The sequence below is a fragment of the Ictalurus punctatus genome, chromosome 26 (assembly GCF_001660625.3).
Source record: "Ictalurus punctatus breed USDA103 chromosome 26, Coco_2.0, whole genome shotgun sequence".
NCBI lineage: Eukaryota > Metazoa > Chordata > Actinopteri > Siluriformes > Ictaluridae > Ictalurus > Ictalurus punctatus.
Genome location: NC_030441.2, coordinates 8,241,674 through 8,263,062, shown reverse-complemented (window position 1 = coordinate 8,263,062; position 21,389 = coordinate 8,241,674). Strand labels below are relative to the sequence as shown.

General features: G+C 38.0%; 1 protein-coding gene across 2 annotated transcripts in view; it reads left to right on the top strand.

Moving 5' to 3' along the window:
* The window catches only part of LOC108258596 (prolactin receptor), a 37,327-nt gene that overhangs the window by 6,426 nt on the left and 9,512 nt on the right, over positions 1-21,389 (top strand). Inside the window, exons 1-5 of one of the 2 annotated variants that reach the window (XM_047151172.2) lie at positions 10,728-10,880; positions 12,753-12,863; positions 17,803-17,932; positions 20,761-20,930; positions 21,023-21,201. In XM_047151172.2, coding sequence (XP_047007128.1) covers positions 12,776-12,863; positions 17,803-17,932; positions 20,761-20,930; positions 21,023-21,201 — 567 coding nt within the window. In that variant the 5' untranslated portion in view covers positions 10,728-10,880; positions 12,753-12,775. Of the gene's footprint in view, positions 1-10,727; positions 10,881-12,752; positions 12,864-17,802; positions 17,933-20,760; positions 20,931-21,022; positions 21,202-21,389 lie in introns of those variants that run through there. The other variant, XM_047151171.2, reaches the window with a different exon arrangement.

The following is a 21,389-nucleotide window of genomic DNA, read 5'->3' as shown; positions in this document are numbered from 1 at the left end:
ACAATTTCCAATGGGATGTAACTCCACCTGGGTATGAAACACATAATTTAAACAAATATGCTTCTCATATTGGTCTGTGTTTTCTGCTCAAAAAAGGTTATGACCCCCACATAATAGGGCCCTATTTCCATTTCATTCTACGGTAAGAAATATGAGGTCCCGAAAATATGACAGTGGCTCACCACTACCTGTCACCACTACCAATCACTGATAAAAACGTTATGGCCCAGCCATAAACTGTATGCTATATATCCTATGGATTGTCTATGGGACTGGCCTAAACTGTAAAAACAATACTGTAAGAATACAGTAGCAGCAAAGTTTGCCAGTCAAAAACAAATAGCAGTATAAATGACATTTTGTGTACTTCTGTAAATAACAAATAGTTAAATGATTCTAAAGCCAGCAGTTGTGAATTTCACCTGTAGCTTAAGGACATTTGAAAATTACAAAACTAAGAAATCATGTTAAATTTGAGAACAGGGAGAATCCTGACTCCTTATCCAATTAATCCAGGTAATGTAGGTTCAGCAGTGAACAGAGCCAAGAGTTTCATGGGTCCACTCAACCATGCTAGCAGAGTTTATCCCAGGGGTGTCCAATCTTATCCGCAAAGCACCGGCGTGGGCGCAGGGTTTTTTTTCCCAACCAAGCAAGAGCCACATCTGGTTCCACCTGTTTAATCAGTTGAGCTTGGCTTTCAGTAGACTCAGGTGTGGCGTCAGCTTTGGTGGAATGAAAACTTGCACCTACTCAGGCCCTTTAAAGATAAGACTGGAAACCCCTGGCTTAACCACAAGTCGTCTGGCCGGTTAGACAGCGGATCTAGCTAACTCGGCCGAATCAGCAGTGAAAACCACTCAAACAAGCTAGCGGTATTCAGTGACAAGCCTGCTAGTGGACGAGATGGAATGGGATGTTGAATGCTAGTTGCATACAGAACTGTAGTTCTGTAAGCACCTTATAACTGCCAGGGGATGTGAGAATCACATGGATAACTTTTTGTGGGAATTTGCACACATGCCGAGACAAAGTGACTGTATGACAGAAATCAGATATAAAATTTATATCAAATACTGATTGGTAGGTGTGGTGTTTTATTGGTTGGTGCCTGGTGTCCAGCCTGTCTGTAGTCCAATGTGATGATGTCTACTACGCAATAGTCCACTCCATGTGTCTTTCCCCTGTGACAAATGAACAGCTGTTCTGGTGATCGAATTACCACAGTCTGGTTCAATTGGTACCAAAGGGTGCGTACTGGACATAAGGTCCCCCCTCAGGAACACTGCCAAGTCAATAGATTGGTTAACAAAAGTGTTATATGACTTTGGGCAGAAACCCAGGGTTCAAGGTCACTCTGAAAACGTAGTCTTTAGAGATGCATGTGCTTATAAGAGGAAGCTTTAAGGAACTCCACTACAGGAGTGAGATCCCATGCCATGCTCTTGGAGGAGTATGGTGCACCTAGGCACCTCGCTCCTTTCAGAAAGGCTGTGACAAGTTTATGAGTCTCCGAGTAGTTGTTTACATGCAGTCTAATCTGTCAATAATCTGACTGATCGATCAATTGGTATGAAAAACATTAATGTAAGCAACCCCCAATCAGAATAGAGCAAATGGTCTGAGGCTGATCTGAATGAAATTTCTGTCTGATTGGACAAAATAGAATGATAGCCATCTAAACCTTTGTGCCAGATTACATCCAAAATCACACTCTTTGCAAGACCTGTGCAAGTGCGTTTGTCGTGAAATGTGCTCTGAGCAAGATGAACAATGTAGTCATTAAACGTTGGTCCACAGAGGAAACAAAGTTGAAAAAAGTTCTGAACAGAGATCCGTTCAAAGAAGTATTCGGAGTAATGAACACTAGTTCAGGTCCTCGATATCTGTGGAACAAATTGAAAGCAGTTTCTCAAACTCCTCTATTAAAAGGGAAAAACCCAACTGGGAAAAGTTGTTGTAATCCATCTACTTTTCCATTTTAAGAAAGTATTGATGAATCCATGGGAGAATGACCTCTTGCCAACATGGACAAAAACAGCATGGATGGGGTTTTTTGTTTTGTTTTTTTTGAGAACTTGCCCAGAGATAACATTGTGATGGATAACATTAACGAGGATTAATTAAGCTTTGGTGATTTGGCTAAATAAATAGTTAAGTTGGCGAACATCAATTATTGATTACTTTGTGCTAGTGTCGTTGTGTGTTCTCAGACAGCAAACCGTGAAATACATGGTTTGAAATCATGTGATAGGTGTGTTTAGCATTTAATAAATTACATTTTTTTTTTTTTTTTTTTAGGAAAGTAGTCATGTTTGCACAGTGTTGCGAAATGTGTTTGGGCAAATACGGTTGACTACAATACTGTTGTTTTGGTGGGGCATACGGTGGCTTAGTGGTTAGCATGTTTGCCTCACACCTCCAAGGTTGGGAGTTCGATTCCCGCCGTAGCCCTGTGTGTGCGGAGTTTGCATATTCTCCCCGTGCTGCGGGGGTTTCCTCCCCCAGTCCAAAGACATGCAATTCCACCTTCAAATTGAAAAAAATTGAGGCTGATTGGCATGTCCAAAGTGTCCATAGTGTATGAATGAGTGTGTATGTGATTGTGCCCTGTGATGGATTGGCACCCTGTCCAGGGTGTACCCCACCTTGTGCCCCATGCTCCCTGGGATAGGCTCCAGGTTCCCCGTGACCCTGAAAAGGATTAAGTGATATAGAAGATAAATAGATGGACTGTTGTTTTGGGGGGGTTCTGTTCTGCTGTGTTGTGTTGTGTTCTGTTTTCTTTCAGTGTTCAGCAGCATTATTCACAGTGATTAGATACTTAAGAAGGCTAAGGGTGAACGTGACCCTGAACGAAAGTACAGTGCAAGGTTACGTTCACCTATTTAGACGAGCAGCCAGTGTACAGCTGAAAGAAGAAGGAAATGAACTGGAACATTAGGTTGAACAGAGAAAACATCTATTATATTGAAAAGATAAACAGCTAGTACAAATGACAGTTCAAACCGCAATGCTCAGGTAGGAATACAGCAATCAGCATGAATCATAATGGTAGACCCCCACCCCTCACTTTTTTTATTTTGTGATGATCAACCTATCGCTTTCTTGCTTTATGTCCATATACTTCAGCAACTGTCCTTCAAAGTCAGACCATATTCGAGCACCCATCAACATGCCTAGCCTCCAGCACAAATCTATATACTATTCTCTCACACTTAGCAGTGCTCCTCTTTTCTGTTCTGCTGTATGACTGTACCACATGTTAGCTCTGACCTTTTTCTGACTGCCTGTGGTGTACCAAAGACAACGAGTTCATGGCTACCCCCACTCATTCTCAACTTGTACCATATGCCCTGTGCCTCAATACTCTTCTTGTCAAGTCGCCCTCAGACTTCTTGTCAAGTCGCCCTCTTCAAATCTCCAGGGACTCAACATGACTGTAGACTTCTGGAAAAGAATAAACCCTAAACATCTGCAATCTGGTGTTATTTCCTTTTCAAAACAGTAAAAAAAACAACCCAAAACAATTCTATATCTTACACTGAAACTGGCTTTCATCTAATCTATCTTTTCATGATGGAGGTCATTTCAGTCTTACTGTGACAGTTACTGGTTATGGCTCATTAGATTTAGATTACACTTTAGAAGGAAAATGACTGCACAAACTGCCACAGAAATCACTTCATCTACAGTACAAAGAGCTTGTCATAGTTCATTGAGGTGTGCTCTGATCAAAAATTCCCATTTTCCACTTATCATTTGTGCTGCATGAAGCCATACATGTGATGTTAAACAATAACGGAACACAGAAATATTGTTTCTAGCATAGCATGCATTTTCTTTGTTGATGTTTATGTGCCATCATAAACAATTAAGCAAAACTACAGTTGCTTTCTTTTGCTTGTGATGATAAATGGATTTCGCTTGTGATGGACTGGATTCCCATCCAAGCTTTATTCCTGCCTCATGCCCAGGGGTTCCCGAGATAGGCCCTGGATCCACTGCGAACCTAACGAGGAAAAAGCATTTACAGAAGATGAATGACTGAAATAAATAAATAAACAAATGTGTGGCTTTTAACATGTCAGAAGACCATTTTGAAGAATATTTAGTTGCTAAAAAACCTTTAATCATTTTCACAGGCCAGCTTGACCGCTTGGTACTTAAGTAAGACAGACCTCATTAATCCAGACTGATCATGTCTGTTGGCAGTATTCCATTTTTGTGGCAACGAATTAGAAAGCAAATGCCATACGATCTCCTTACTAGAGACCGTATGGCATTTGCTTTAATTAGTTAGCTGATTAGAGCTCTCGTCCGGTCGACATTTCTGTATTATAAATTCTTTATTCTAATATTGTGAGATACTGGATTGAGATACTGGACATATTTCACTTTATGTGTAATGAATCTAGAACGTATGATAGTTGCACTTTTTGAATAAAATAACTTTTCCGACGATATTAAAATTTTTGGAGATGCACCTGTATATTTGTATAAAATTATATATGGTGTTGCAATTAAAATGAGATGTGCCATAGTATATTGAGAGATTGTGTTTGAGATTTTCTATAATACTGAAATAAATTCATCAAGGATATTATCTGTGCGTGATAATAGAAACAGAACAACCTCTTAATAATATGCAAGCTCACTTATGGCATGTATGTTGTGGGGAAAAATAAAAAAAGTGGGGGGGGGGGGGGGAGTGTTTACACTGTTTTGATCGTTTCCTTGGTAACAAACTATCTCTGATGATGACAGTGGAATACCGTGATTATTATCATATGGCTCTTTCTGGTCCTGTAGCCGGAAAGACTTTTTTTTGGGGCCATTTTCTTGTCATTTTTTTTTCATTTATTTTCGTACATTTCTAGTACATTAAAACTCCAAAAGCATTTTTTTTTTCCTTTGAGATCGTTACACTTCTGGCCCCCATTTTAAAGGCAATTAAGCACAAAGTGGATCAGCGTTTAGATTTGACATTTGGCTTCATGGAGCCTTTATGTGCCTGTCAAGCTTATTTAAAACGAGGAACATTTTAACAGCTGCTGTTCTAAGAGCTACTTTGACATGGTGATTGCATATATGACTGAAAAAAGGATTATGCTCCACCGATTCAACCAATCAGATGCTCTGTGTCTTTGCTGTAACGCATATAAAAAGTGTTGATCTTCAAGTTGGATTCCCATCTCTTTCCATTTTCTCATCTCTTGTTTATCTGGTTCACATAAACAAGAAGAAGAAGCAGGAGAGGAGATGAACGATAACAAGGTGCAAACAGAGATATTGTTTACATTCTTGTCATTTCCATGTGTTCGCTCATCCGTGTAAGTCTGTCTGTAGAGTTTCATTCCGGCTCCTGCATTAGGCTGTTTTTAATGTGGGGTTTTTTTCCATTCATAGGAAATGTGAAAAAAAAAATTGTAATTATTTATTTATTTATTTACTTATTTATTTATTTATTTATTTATTTATTTGTTTATTTAAAGTGAGGGCATATAGAGCCAAGAGTCATCCTCGAATCAACTTCCCTGAACCACAGCTGAATCTACATGGCCACAGAGAAGTCTTCTGTAACTTTGCAGACTTGTTGATGATGCATCATTAGAGGTTTTATAAAGGAGTTACAAAAACATAATCCAGAGATGACTTTTAAAGAAACCATATATTCAGTATTCAAAAAGTGGTCATCCAAATGCAAAAGACAATCTGCTGGTTATTCAAAACACCAAACAGTAGGTCAGTCAGTCCTAGGTCAGAGGAAGGCACGAACACGCACAGATCATTTGGAAGCCGAGAGGACGGATTGGTAAGACTTTACAAGGATTCACTGCGAGCATAAATAGGCTGTTCAAGAACAAGCAACCTCTGAGACTAAATTAGTGGTTACAACCAGACAGAACAGATGAAAACACTGTGTGACAAGATTCCAGTACGGTATACGTCAGCACTGCTGAAGGTTTGAACAGCAGTTTTGACATCATTTCAGTTTGTCAGGCAAATCACAGGTTTGTTATTGACGTACTAGTTCGAATATATTATTGTTCCTATAGTAACTACCCATGTACTTGTGCAGCGCTGACGTTCCACATCATTTCAGTCTAATAATGAATAGATTAAAACAGTGTTATCAAAGAAACAATGAAAAACATGCAGTGTAATTGTTGATATAATGAATCATGAAATCTGTGGAGCGACTCCAGTGTCAGTGCTTTGTAACGGTCAGTAATTTTTCCATCTTCTAGACAGCTTTCCAGGTTCTTTGTAACATGACAAGCTGTAGAATTGTTGTTGTTGTTGTTGTTGTTGTTGTTGTTGTTTTATCTTATTAACTATGTGAGAGAGAAGAAATAGAGGCTGGTGAGGGAACAACATTCCACAGCATTAAATACGATTATACATAGATTTTTTTAGTTTTAAGTGCAACATCTTGTTTTATAATTAATTAAAAAAGGAATCATTGGCAAACTGCTGTGGTGTAAGTGACCACCCTTTCATTGATTGTTTTTCTGTAACAGCACTGCCATGTTTTAGTCTTTACTTATAGTTGTACCCAAAAGTTTGCATACCCCTTAAAATTCTGAGTATTTTGTTTAAAGATCTTTTTTTTTTTTTTTTTTCATGTAGTACTGCGCTTAAGACACTAAATAACATAATTACACGTCTCCCAGAAGACAAAATACTAACAATTTACACCGATCATCCTGTTCAAAAGTTTACATCCCCCTGGCTCTTAATGTATCGGGTTGCCTTCTGGAGCAACAGTGAACGTTTGCACCTTTTGTAATAGTCGTGTACGAGTCACTCAGTCGTCCTCAGTGTGAAAAGATGGATCTGAACATCATATAGCCGCTGTTGGATAGGGCTCAAATATGCAGAAGATGCTGGAAAAGTAAAGAATGTGCAGGACCTGGAGGATTTTTCTGAAGAACAGTGGGCAGTTTAACGGCTCAGGACAAACAAGGGACTCGTGAAGAACTCTCACAAAACTTTAAAACAATCGTGGATCATTCAGCTAACGACACACAGGATTAATAATCAATCGTGTGTAAACTTTTGAACGGGGATTTTTATAAATTCCACTATTATCTTGTCTTGTGGACTATATGTGAACATCCGCTAAGTGAAATATTTTATTCAGGACAGAACTAAATAAATAACAACATGGGATTTTTATCATCCGTCTTATTTTGTTAACAGTATTAAGATTTAGCTGATTCTACAAGGGGTATACAAACTTTTGGGCACAACTGTACATTTTCAAATCTAAGCTAACATTTTCAGTTTTTTTTTTTTTTTTTTTTGGTGTGTATATTATAGGTAGCTAAACTAGCTTGAAAAATGAATGTGTGATGTCTTGTATGTCATGGGGTCCCTCAAGGGTATACCCTTGGGCCCCTACTTTTTTTTTACTGCTATTTTGTTAGCAGTATTAGGATTTTGCAGATTCTGCAAGGGGTATGCAAACTTTTGGGCACAATTTGTTGGCTAGCAGCGTGAAGGTATTTCCAAAGCCTGATTTGTGCCCTGATTAGTATAATGTAGTAATGCATTACTGGTCTTATTCCCCAATATATGGCGGTCCTTAAGATGATTTCCTGAACAGCCCATTCAGGTTGTTAAAATGACTGGGTTGTATTTAATGATTCCTAAGAGGTTAGTAGTGTCTAGACAACCACCTTTGGTGATAGGATTGATCAAACTCTAATCTGGTCTTCCTGTTTTTACAGTTTACCAATGGACTACATCTTGTGGTAATGATTCTTGACTTTGACACACAAAAACACCTGTCTCCTGGAGGGTGTTCTTGGTCAAGCCAGCTTTTGTTAAGAGATTTTTCTGCACCAGGGAAAGAATTTTTCTGTCAACCACCACAGTTGTTTTCTGTGTTCTTGCAGGCTTTTTCAGTGTTACCGAGTTCATTCTTTTTTTTTAAAAAAAAATGTATCAAATTGTTGATTTGGCCACACCTGATGTGTTTGTGATCTCTCTGATGGGTTTGTTTTGATTTCTCAGCCTAATGATCAACTCCATTACTTATAAATGCATTGTTTTAATAAATATCAGGAAACATTTAACATAAGTAACATTTTCTCTTGATCTCCAAGCAATAATGCATGATCCCATGATTATTAGTCCATTATTTGATTTAGGAGAAGATTGGATGCTGATGAAATATAAATGAGTGAATTGCTGATGGAATATCAGGCTATTGATTGGAATTTTTCAACATGGACATAGAGCAGCTTGATTTTTTTTTTATATATAGTGCTTGTTTTTTTAAGTAGTCTACCTGGTACAAGTTATATAAGAATAAGTTCCTTTAAGAAGAGTTGTTCTGGTCCAACTTTCAACCATGTTTGCATTTGCAAAAGCATCCGGTTGTGTCTGGTTTCAGTGAAAGCAAGTATACTAGGTATGTATTTTGGTTTATTTGGCCTTAGAAATATGTCTGCTTCTAAGATGGTCTCATCTTTAGCTGTGCTTAACCCTGTTTTTGCACAGATTAAAAAATATCTTATGAAATATTTGTAATCTTACAAAGAATAAAGGCCTTTTATGATGAACTCAGTGTTCGACTCAAAAGCAATCAAATCCATGTTGATTACAAATTCTCATTTTGAAAATTCCTAGATCTTTACCCATCAGTAGGCCAAAATGAATGCATAATTTACATGTGATGGGTACAGCGTTCAGCAAACAAACACAGCTTCAGTGTATGACAAATCTATGTAATATTTCAGTTCGTTACTAAGCACTGTAAGATCCTGTGGAAATCTTTACTGTAGAAATGTGTATATGCGACTATCTGGGTTGCTCTCTAGGATGCTCAGTGCTGGTGTTTTTAAAGATAGGCTGGCCCTTTGACCAAGTCTAAGTAGCAACTAAATATTTTTGTGTCTTATGCTGACCTTTATTTCCCACCGATGTGGGATACAGAGTGAATAAAAGCTAAACAAACGACATGGTTTAGGAGTTTGTGAAAAATGGAGAGAGGCCTAGGTTGGAAGTCATGTGATGCTAACCCAATTCTGAGTTCACTTCGCTAGGATTAGAAGGACTTCCATTATTGCTTGACGTGTTAGACAAAAAAAAGATTGTCACTCATGTTAGTACAATTTGATGATTATGGCATGGAGCAGAGAAGTGTTAGGGGGCAAAATCTCTTGTTGGTTTTATTATAATTGATCAGCTTTTAAGCCTTACCGCACAATTGATTGGTGGGGTCTTGCAAAGTGGCAACAGTCAGCAGCTTAAATATATATGTGTGTGTGTGTGTGTGTGTGTGTGTGCGCACTGTTTCAGATTGCTGTGAAAAAGTATCTGCCCCATCCTGATTTTCTTCAGTTTTTTGTGTATATCTAATACTAGTAATACAATTTAAAACAAAGGCAACCCGAATAATCACACAATACAGTATTGATTTATTTACCAATGTGGAAAACTAATTGACCGCTTAAACTTATAATCTGGTTGTACCACCTTTAGCAGCAATAACTGTAACGCTTCCGATAACTGAAGATTCATGTTTCCCTCAATTATTGCAAGTTGCTGAGGCCCTGAAGTAGCAAAGCATCCCCACACCATCATACTTCCTCCACCATGCTTGACCGTAGCTATGATGTTCTTTTTGTGGAATTCTGTGTTTGGTTTACGGCAGATGTAACGGGACTCCTGTCTTCCAAACAGTTCCACTTTTGACTCATCAGTCCACAGAACATTCTCCCAAAAGCTTTGAGGATCATCAAGGTGTGTTTTGATAAAATTCAGACGAGTCTTAATGTTCTTCTGGGTTAGCAGTGGTTTTCACCTCACCACTCTTCCATGGATGCCATTTTTTGCCCAGTGTCTTTCTGATAGTGGAGTCATGAAGTTGAACTGAAAGTGGACCTTTCAACAGGATCCTAAGCACACTAGCAAATCCACTAGCAAGGAATGGCTCAAAAAGAAGAAATGGAGGGTTATGGAATGGTGTAGTGTAAGCCCAGATCTGAATCCCATTGAAATGTTGTTGGGGGGGGGGGGTGGATTTGAACCAGGCAGTACATGCAAGAAAACCCTCCAATATCTTGAATATTGCATGGAAGAGTGGTTAAAAAAAAAAAAAATTGAGACAAATACAGCCTGGTGGACAATTACGCAAAACGCCTACAAGAAGTTATTTCTGCCGAAGGGGGTGATACTATCTATTGATATTTCTATTGAATAAACGATTGAAAAAGCTATTTTTCCTTGTGGTATTGTATTAATAGGTACAGTTTCAAAGATGATCAAATGTTTGCTTTTCCAAATATGTCAAACAAAGCCAACAATTTCCATGGGGTGTACTTATTTTTTCATATATACACACACACACATAATATAATATTTGCGAATGCATTAGCCATTTATGAATGCATTAGTATTTTGCTGTGGTTGGATTATCTGGTGCATAAAGTTTTCTCACAGTTTATAAATTCCAGATGTTCTGGAAGACTTTAGAACTCGTCAAATCGAGTACATTAGGCCAATTTTTCACTCAGAATCTTGAACTGCTGTTTACAATAAAAATGGCCTTCAGTATTTCAATGTGGTTCATCTCTCAGTGCTAGCAAATAACTTTCAGGGATCAGGTAATTATAAAGGTTAATCATTACCCTGTGGAGACTTTGTACATGTATGTGCCAAAGGTCAGTGTGAGGCTATAGTGATCAAATGAATATTTGTTGGTGCTGATTAACAGGATAAAATGTCTTTTCCTTGCTGAGACTGCTGCACACGCAGGATTCTATTAATATTTTATAGACCTTCTATAGAGTCTAACCTTTTCTGTACATCATGAAACTGCCCAATACTGCGTTGAGTCACCTTGAGTCGTTTATTAAGTCTCCGGAGTAAGTGGCGAATGTTGATGGTTGTGTATGCTAAAACTCAAACCTGATCTTGGCCGAAGCTTGATTTACTTTCTTTATCCTTGTTCTCTGAATCATTTTGTAAACGCTGAATCATTGTATTCGCGCTATGGCATAATTAACTGTGCGTCCATGTTTGTTAGACTATGTGAATTCAAATCCAGTCAGATTTGTACCATCATACCTACTCATAAACGTGACCCTTCACCTTTATTTATTTATTTATTTATTTATTTATAAGCTCTGCACTTTTGGTCTTGTATCTTTTGCCATAGGCTCAAATGGTTTGAAACAATAAAATGGCAGAATGGTTGTGGCATTATAACTTAGGAATGAGACTGCTTAGGATGCTTAGGGTGTGTCACTTTAGAGCAATTCTTTCTTTTCTTTCTTTCAATCCTCTCTCTCCACTCCTCCGGGCAATCAGTAAAGGTATAGATAAACTCAATGGCCAACATTAAATTTCCACACCACGATGTCCACCTAACAGTTAAGCATAATACTGACCTAATGCTTTATTTAAAATACTACATGTTTACCTCTACAGGAAAACTACTATATATATATATATATATATATATAACACGTTACAGTAAATCAGTGTTACCTTTAAATCAGTTTCATGGTTTCATAAATGTTCAAGAATGTTCTCGTGTGACATTAACTGCCGTGGACATATTTGGACATTAACAGTTCTTTTTAATGTGTGTATATTGGTGTATAAATTAAATACAGTGCTCAAAGGGCAGACTTTCAGCTAGCGCCCCTACCTTTTTATTTTTTTATATATTTGATATTTTTTTAAAAAGGTCCAAAAGTATCTGGAAAGGGCAGGTGTGGGTGCAGGTTTTCATTCCAACCAAGCAGAAGCCACACCTGAGTTTATTGAAAGCTAAGATCAACTGCTTGTTTGGAATGAAAACCTGAACCCACACCAGCCCTTTCCGGATGATAAGATTTAACACCCCTGGACAATTGGCTACTCAGCTGTTCCATGGCCAGTTGTGTGTAATTACCTCATTATTTCTCTTAATAGTAAGCAGATCAAAGGTTTAGAGTTGATTTTCAAGTGTGGCATTTGCATTTGGACTCTCTTGCTGTTAACTCTCAATAGAACTGTCGCTGCCAGTGAAGCAAACCATCATTAGGTTGAAAAAATCGAAACAAACCCATCAGAGAGATAACAAATCAAATATTTGGTACATTCTTAAAATGAATGATTTCCCTGTTGAAGAAACACCCCTTCACGACCGTTGCCTAGATCAAGATAACCCTCCAGGATGTAGGCGTAGCTGTACCAAAGTCAACAATCCAGGGCAGACTTCACCAGAGTAAATACAGAGGGTTTACCACAAGATGTTAACCACTAGTAAGCGTCAAAACCCGAAAGACTAGATTACAGTTTGCCAAAAAAAAAACATCTTTATAAAAAGCTTAACTTGTACCGGAATGATGAGCATGGAGAAGGGAAGGAACTGCTCATGATCTGAAGCGTACCACCTCAACTTATGATGGCTGCTAATGGAACTGTTACCCTTGTAGTTCTTGACAATGGGACTGCTGACAAAAGCGCAAGGATGAATTCTGAGGTGTATATGGCTATATTATCTGCTCAGATTCAGCCAAAAATCTTCAAAGATTATTGGAGTTCTCGTGGACAATAACCTGAAGTATACTTTGAAAGCAACCCAAGCCTTTTTTTATTTTTTTATTTTTATTTTTTTAAGGCAAGTGAGTGAAATGCTCTGCAATAGCCAGGACGGTCACCTGACCAGAATACAATTGAGCATGCATTTCATAGCATAGCAAAGCTAAGCTGTAATTGCTTTTTTTCTTTGTTTCTTTTCCCCCCAGGACTTAGTGCTGTTTGAGGAGTGATGCTGCGGCTCTTGCTCCTTTTACTTTACTGGTGGAGCCATGCTGGAGCTTCCCCAGAGTCCTCACACTCTGCAGCCCATACAGGAGGTGAGTCAGGCCAACGTCAGAGCACAGCTTTTTATAGCGCTCATGCCACACATTGCATACGTTTCGAAGTTAATGAGTTCGACATGTCATGGAGTTGCTTCATATTTATAAGAGAATGAGACTTGCAGATCAGTAAGTACAGATATAATCAGTGGTCATTGAACCAACGTTAAATTTCCACATCACAGTCACTATCGACAAGTTACTCATGATTATGATGATGTGCGTTGATCGTGATATAGTATACTGATTGTTGAGACCTTTCAGCCTACTTCACATTGCTGGAAAGGTTCTATTGAAGTGATGTTCAGATTCAACAGGGCTGGCAGTAATCACGCCTGGGTATTTCTAAGGCAACGTAAACCTAATTCGTAATTTCATTTGGTTAATTGGTCGATTTAGTAACTAAGGCCAGTTGGTGTTGGATAACTTTTTTTTTTTTTTTTCCTTCAATAAATGAAATGATAAAAACTTTAAAAAGTTACGTTTTTAAGATTAAAAACGATATTTTGTGTTTACTGTGGTTGTCTTTGTCATATATAAAATTTTGTTTGAAAATGTCCCCCATAAACACAAATAGCAGAAATCCGCACAGTACTTTGCCATTTGTTTCTGGAACATATTCTCAGATGACCATATCAACATCAAAGAAGCTGTTTAAAATGAAAACTATGAGAAATATACTTTTCCCATTTAATAATAATTTTTTTCAAAATACCATAATTATTACAAATACGAGCTACTCAGTCGATAGTTCACATTACTCTCTGCAGTTCCGGCATCAGTCTTAATACTCAATACTATTATAATTGTGTGTGACTGACTACGTTTACATGGACAGCGGTAATCTAATTACTGGCCTTATTCTGAATAAGACAATATTGTGATTAAGGTGTTTACACGAGTCGCTTTTAGAATACTCCTGTCATGTTCCAGTTTTTACACGTTATAGAAAATAGATCACGTCATTACGTCCCCACGCTACACCGTGCGACGTTCCCGCTACAATTTCACGTATCTGCATACAGTTCGTCTTCGTTTTGGTACCGTATACAGTTTTGGGTGTTTCTTTTTGAATTTTACGGACGCTTCAAGTGCAGTTAATTATTAGTCATGCTATACGTGCAATTAGACGACTGCCTGAAGCCAAGGGCTGCGTCCGAAATCTCATACTTACCTACATGTATTTCAGCTACTATATAGCAGCTACTATATACTATATTCGACTACTATATCCGACTAGTATGATTTTAGTCGGATTAAGTTCATCAATAATCACTGTTTATATGCTAGTTTCTTAATCAGAGTATCGTCTTAATAGGGTTAATATCAGATTATCGTCGTCCATGTAAACGTACTGATTGTGTATTATTTTAGTCCTAAGGTATAAAGTTTTTCTTATTGTCTTTACACAATGTTCCACAGATGGTTTGTTTTATAAATCAATTTTTTATTTAATCTTCTTACTGTCGGTCCAAAATTACTTGAGCCTAAACTATATGACACACATTTATTTTTATGCTTTTAGAATCTGCATAGAAGTAGTGTACGAAGCTTTTATTTATTTATTTATTTATTTATTTTTACATTTCTTGATATTTATTGGTCATTTTGACCTGAACTGAACATAGTGCTCAGAACATAGCTGGATATTTATGGCTCACAATCACACTCACACGGTGACTCTAATTCAATTTCCTGCAGCTGCCATCAGTCTTTAGACATAATCTTATAAGAATGTGTGTCTGCAGTCCTTCAGCCCAGGGAGAATTCTTCCCTTATTCGTGTACATCTGTGTGAGTGTGTGCGTGTGTTCTCTTAAATCAGTTTAATGTCATCATATTTTCCAAGCCAAACCTTTAACTGTGCTTAGGTTAGTAATAACGTGAAGTTACTAAATATATACAGAATTACACTAAAACAAAATTGAAGGAGTCAGTCGTTTTTCGTTAACAATAGCGCTGTTGCTGCCTGTTGGTTCATAGCAATTGGACTGAATACAACACGGGCAATCAATTGGATTAGGTTCTTGAATTAACTTGTTGCAGATGTTGTGACTTTCTTAGAGTTCATGTAATAGCTCTAGACTGATTTTGTAACTAATAGCTCTAGACTGATTTTGAGCTTGGCTAGCACATAAACCACTCAAAGGCGGCCATACAGACATCCTGAATGTATAAATAAGTTGCATAGCTATTATTTTAAATATTTGAAGATATTTTTAATACCACCTTAAACATACAACAATCAGGGTATTGGCTAGTACTAATACAGCTGCAAGTCATCAGTATCGTGGTACACTTAAACAAAGCTGCCATGCAAGTATGTAAGTATTCCATTTTTTAATTCAAATATACACAAAATAATGGATTTTTTAAAAGAAGAGTATTAGTATAGCTCATAGTTGCAATTTTCAACATTTTTGATCAAATAATTGTATAGGTCTGTACTTGCCATCGGGAGCAACTTGGGTTTCAGTGTCTTGCCCAAGGACACTTCGGCATGTGGAGTCATGTGGGCCGGGAATTGAACCGCCAACCCTACAATTAGTGTACAACCCGCTCTACCAGCTGAGCCACAGCCGCCCCATGATTATGGTTGGTGAGGAATTTTTTAATAAAGAAGTTTGAATTAAACCCAACTTGTGGCGTTAGCAGTATTATTAATTTACTCCGCGCAAAGCCGCTGTGTCTACACGAGCAGGTGCAAGTTCAGGTCATTTTGCGGGATCAATAAAAGATGGCGGTTGTGAGATCGGGAAGTTGAGAGAAGCAGATTATGTACAGAGTTACTTGTCATCATAATGGCTTCTCTGCAGTATTTCCACACTTGTTCGGGTGTCTGAGGAGATGAAAAGCAGTGTGAAAGTAACTGTTGCGCGGTCTAGATGCATTTTGGACTTCCTGTAGTTTTTATCCCGATTGTATTATACAACTTCAAACAGGTCACTCGCACCGGTGCAAATAAATATTTATTCAGTCGCACAAAATACTTTTCAGCCACAAATGCAACTGTAATGGTCGCACTGTAGAGCCCTGAGTTTATCTGCAAAGTTTTTTCCCGTTCGGCGTGATGACATTTAATGTTCCCGACAACCTCTGTAGTGCCATTTAGCGTCATGGTGTCATGATTTCTCCTCGCGCAAAGCACTGGAGCTTAATTATTGAGCTAACATGCTAACTCTGTTTCCGGGTTTTGGCACTACAAAATGACGTCATCCCTGTGCCGCTCTATGGTGATTGGCTGTAAGTTTAGGAAGCGCTTCATGTGATCTGCAGCTGAGTTTTATATTACCGGAGGACGAACTTTAAACGTTAATATCGCAGTCGATCATGTTCATTTAATCGTGGGCAGTCGCGATCGATATTCGATTAATTGTGCAGCCCTATGTGATGTGCAGCAAAAGGTTGTTGAGCTTCACAAAATGGGAAGTGGCTATAAGAAAATAGCACAAGCATTGAAAACGCCCATTTCCACCATCAGGGCAATAATTAAGTATGAATCAACCTGGAATTGTGTGTCTATTTCGTCTCAACGCACAGTGAAGAGGATGGTTCGAGTGGCCAAAAAATCTCAGAGGATCACAGCTGGAGAATTGCAGAAGTTAGTTGCATCTTGGGGTCAGAAAGTCTCCAAAACTACAATCTGAAGTCACCTACATCACCACAAGCTGTTCGGAAGGATTTCAAGAAAAAAAAGCCTCTTCTCTCATCCAAAAACATGTTCAGCATGTCAAGCATGTTCAGTTTGCCAGACACTACTGGAACTTCAAATGGGATCGGGTTCTACGGTCAGATGAAACCGAAATAGAGCTTTTTGGTAATAAACACCAGAGGTGGTTTGGTGCACACAGAGAGGTAGCCATATAGAAAAGTACTTCATGCCCACGGTTAAATATGGTGGTGACTCTAATGTTTTGGGGCTGTTTTTCAGCCAGAGGACCTGGACATTTTGTGGCATACATGGCATCATGGACTCATACCAACAGACATGTATTCTCCAACCTCATCAGGCATTATAGGAGAAGACTCAGAGCTGTTATCTTGGTAAAGGGAGGTAGCACAAAGTATTGACTAAAAGGATGCCAATAATTGTTGCACACCTATATTTAACAAAGTTTTTGTTCTTGTTGTTGTTGATAAACCAGTGTTGTGTTTGCAATTGTTTGATATCCATGGGAGCAGAATGTTTTTCTGAATTTTTTCAAACAAAAGATCATAATGTTGAACAAATAAATACAATTTTTCACAGCCTTCTGTGCTCATATTTACCGAGGGTGCCAATATTAATGGAGGCCACTGTGTGTATAAATAGAGTTTTCCATGTATATGTAAGTCACCATCATTATTATTGATGTAGACCCAATATCACATGATCCTAAATGTTGCGTATACAGACATTTTGTTTCTTGTAATAATGGGTTACTATACACCAAACTCGATCATGTTTACTTTGAAGTTTTTATATTTGATAGCACTGGGCTACAAAATGAGGTTAAAACTGTTTTGATGAATTGTTCCAACAGATTAACACTAATGCTAAGATTAACTAGCAAGTCTTAAACAGTAGATTAAGGATATTGGCTTGACAACTCGTGCATTCAGAAACCGACCTAATGATTGGCCATATGCTGAAATCTTACTTTGATTACTTGGATTACAGATGCGCTTTCATATTTTAGGATAATGAGGAGGATAACCAATGAGATCCTGAACGAGTCTACAGATGTCAGTAATGTCATTTATATTCAGCAGTTTCTAAAAATGATCAAATGTTAGTAATAGCACACCCTTTTATCATTTTAATCAGGTTAGATTAGGCTGTCCTGAATGAAATGAAACCGGCTTAAACTCTGTTCCACACTTCAGATCATAGCTTGCATCTGACCTTTTCAGCAGTTCCCATGTCTACAGGCTCACGTGTGTCATCATTTCTGCAGATAACCCAAGGCCATACATATATTACTGCCGTTCTCCGAACATGGAAACCTTTACTTGCTGGTGGCATCCCCTTGACAACAGTCTCCAGGGAGATGACAACATCACCTACAGGCTCATCTACACCCTTGGGTAAGGCTGGGTAAAATGTTTAAACTGGTCATGGCAGCAGTACAGTCTGCTCATTAATCTTGCAGTCACATGACCACATGTAGAGCCGGGTCCGTAAATCGTTGGATATTTGACGGTTTTATTGTTGATATTTTAGCTGTCCGCCACAATGTAAATTAATAATGTATAAGCGCTCAAAGAGCAGACTTTAATTCGAGGGTCTGTACATCCAAATCAGGTGAACGGTGTAGGAAATACAGCGCTTTTTATGGGACAGCACGGTTGACCCCTTTTTAAGGGAGCAAAAGTAGTAGGACACGCTAGGCTAGTAGGCTGCTCAGCTGTTCCATGGCCAGGTGTGTGTTATTCCCTAATTATTTCACTTACAAGTACGCAGATTAAAGGTCTAGCGTTGATTTCAAGTGTGGCATTTGAATTTGGATTCTGTCGCTTTTAACTCTCGATACGAAGTCCAAAGAGCTGTCGCTGCCAGAGAATCATTAGGCTGAAAAATCAATTGTCCAAATGTTCACTGAAACTGCTCTTAACAGGCCTCACATTCAAAGCGCCCCAGAATTCTATGTCATTTTATGTTTTGGCTTCATCAGCTGTGCAGTGAACAGTCCATGACTGCCCGAGAATTGGCTATAAAGATCAATCTGTAGTCCCTGGGCAGGAAGTATATAAATGGGGAAAGAAAACACATTAATGCTTTAATGACACGGTGTGTAATTCAAGTTAATCAGTAAATAACAAACCTGAAAGATAAAACATGAAGCATGAGCCTAAAGTTGAGAGTACATTGCAGGAGAGTTGTACTGTGATATATATACCATTACATTTCTCAAATACATGGTATAAGAAAGACTACTGAATTAAAAAGTGCTCAGTAGTATAATAGAGTACTAGATTGAACAAGGTGTTCAGTGATCACGTATTTGGCTTGTCTTGTTTATTTTCATTTTGTAACTTAAATTGTGCAAAAGTGGGGGTGTTGTTTAATGTTAGTTGGTAGCTTGTTCCAGGTATCGGTTGCTCTTATAGCGAAAGCTGAACAGCCAAACTCTGTAGCTCTATATTTTTTAAATATTTATTAGGTTTTTGTTTTGTTTTGTTTTTTTTGTTGTTGTTTTTTTTCTTCTTCTCAATGAAATATTTGGTAAAGGGAAGGGAGGAGAGAAGAGAAAAGGTCAATGTATCACATGAAAATGAATCACATGAAAATGAATCACATGTGAATGAATCACATGAATATGAATCACATGTAGATGAATCACAGGTAAATGAATCATATGAAAATGAATAAATAAATTAAAACAAACTCTGTAGCTCTATATTGCAGTTCACAATCACCTCTCGAGACTCTTGTTTGTCTTATATTCTCTGAACACAATGTCACAAATGCTTTCAAGGGTGGTGGTGCAAGGTTGTACATTAGACGAGAAGATAAAAATGACCAAAAGTAAAAGAATTGTACTTTTGAATTATATGACAGTGTTGATATCTAGTTTTTGTTTTTTTTTGTCAAATATTTTTAATGCATGTTTATATAAACTATGCAAAGCCCTAAGGTTTTCCTGCTTGTGATGCAGTATGAAAAATGGGAAAGGATCATCGAATGTAAAAACACTGTTGAAACATCTGTTGAAAGTTGATTCCTTATCGATTTAAAAAAAAAAAAAAATTCTGATGTTAAATATAACTGCACCAGATAAAATGATTCCAAGATATTTAGAATCTGCCACGATTTGTAATTTTTCACCATTGAACTAAAATATCAGGTTGGACTTCTTCCTTTTTTTTCTTTTTTTTTTTTTTTGACTGTAAAGAACATGCATGCAGTTTTCTGGACATGTACCGTAAGACAGCACCGAGTAAGATTTTAGTCATTGCAAAAGATCACTTGAACGCCACTTGTTCTCTAGTTTTGGCATGTACATAGATCACCGTGTCATCTGCGTACATTTGGGTATTTTCTGGAAGATTGTTCAAGTACAAACTGAAAAGTAGGGGCCCAAGGGTATACCCTTGTGGGACCCCATGACATACATAAAGACATCACACATTCATATTTCAAGCTAGTTTAGCTACCTATAATATACACACCAAAAAAAAAAAAAAAAAAAACTGAAAATGTTAGCTTAGATTTGAAAATGTACAGTTGTGCCCAAAAGTTTGTATACCCCTTGTAGAATCTGCTAAATCTTAATACTGTTAACAAAATAAGATGGATGATAAAAATCCCATGTTGTTATTTATTTAGTTCTGTCCTGAATAAACTATTTCACTTAGCGGATGTTCACATATAGTCCACAAGACAATATTTTAGCTGAATTTATAAAAATTACCCTGCTCAAAAGTTTACATACCCTTGATTCTTAATACTGTGTGTGTTTACCTGAATGATCAGAGACTGTGTTTATATTTTGTGAGAGTTCTTCACGAGTCCCTTGTTTGTCCTGCGCAGTTAAACTGCCCACTGTTCTTCAGAAAAACCCTCCAGGTCCTGCACATTCTTTGTTTTTCTAGCATATTCTGCATATTTGACCCCTTTCCAACAGCGACTATATGATGTTCAGATCCATCTTTTCACACTGAGGACGACTGAGGGACTCGTACACGACTATTACAAAAGGTGCAAACGTTCACTGATGCTCAAGAAGGCAAGAGCCAGGGGGGTGTAAACTTTTGAACAGGATGATCGGTGTAAATTGTTAGTATTTTGTCTTCAGGGAGATGTGTAACTATCTTATTTAGCGTCTTAAGCGCAGTACTACATGGGGGAGGGAGATCTTTAAACAAAATACTAACAATGACCTGCTGATACGGAATACTATCTTGCGTTTCAGTAACGGGCCTCCCACAGAGTGTCCGGACTATGTGAGTGGCGGGCCGAACAGCTGTTACTTTGACACGGAGCACACAGTGATTTGGGAGGTGTACTGTATGAACGTTACAGCACACACCAGCAGCGGTTCCTTCACCTCTAAGGAGCACTGTTTGGACGTGGCTGAAATTGGTAAGGCCTGAAGGACTTTTATTTTAAGGACAGATTTTTATTTTATTGATTTTTGAATCGTGAACACATGATTTCTTTCTCTCTCTTTACAGTCAAGATTGATCCACCTTTTAACCTCACGTACACTTTAATGAACATGACCAAGTATGAAGCGGGTCAAACCGTACTGGTGTCCTGGCAGTACCCCATCGCCCAACATGTCCAAATCGGTTGGATTACACTCATCTACGAGCTCCGTTACACACTTGCAACTGAGCCCAATAACTGGAAGGTACTGAGATACATGTGGGGGAAAAGATGACTGATTAAAAGAAAACCAGAGGCTCTGTTATGTGGTGGGGGAATTTATTTGTGCATACTCATCCCCTTACAAGAACAAACTAATGAAAAGTTATTCTGATTGATCCGCTGTATCTTATGATGAAACGTTTCTATCCTGGATGGGAGTGGCATCTTTTT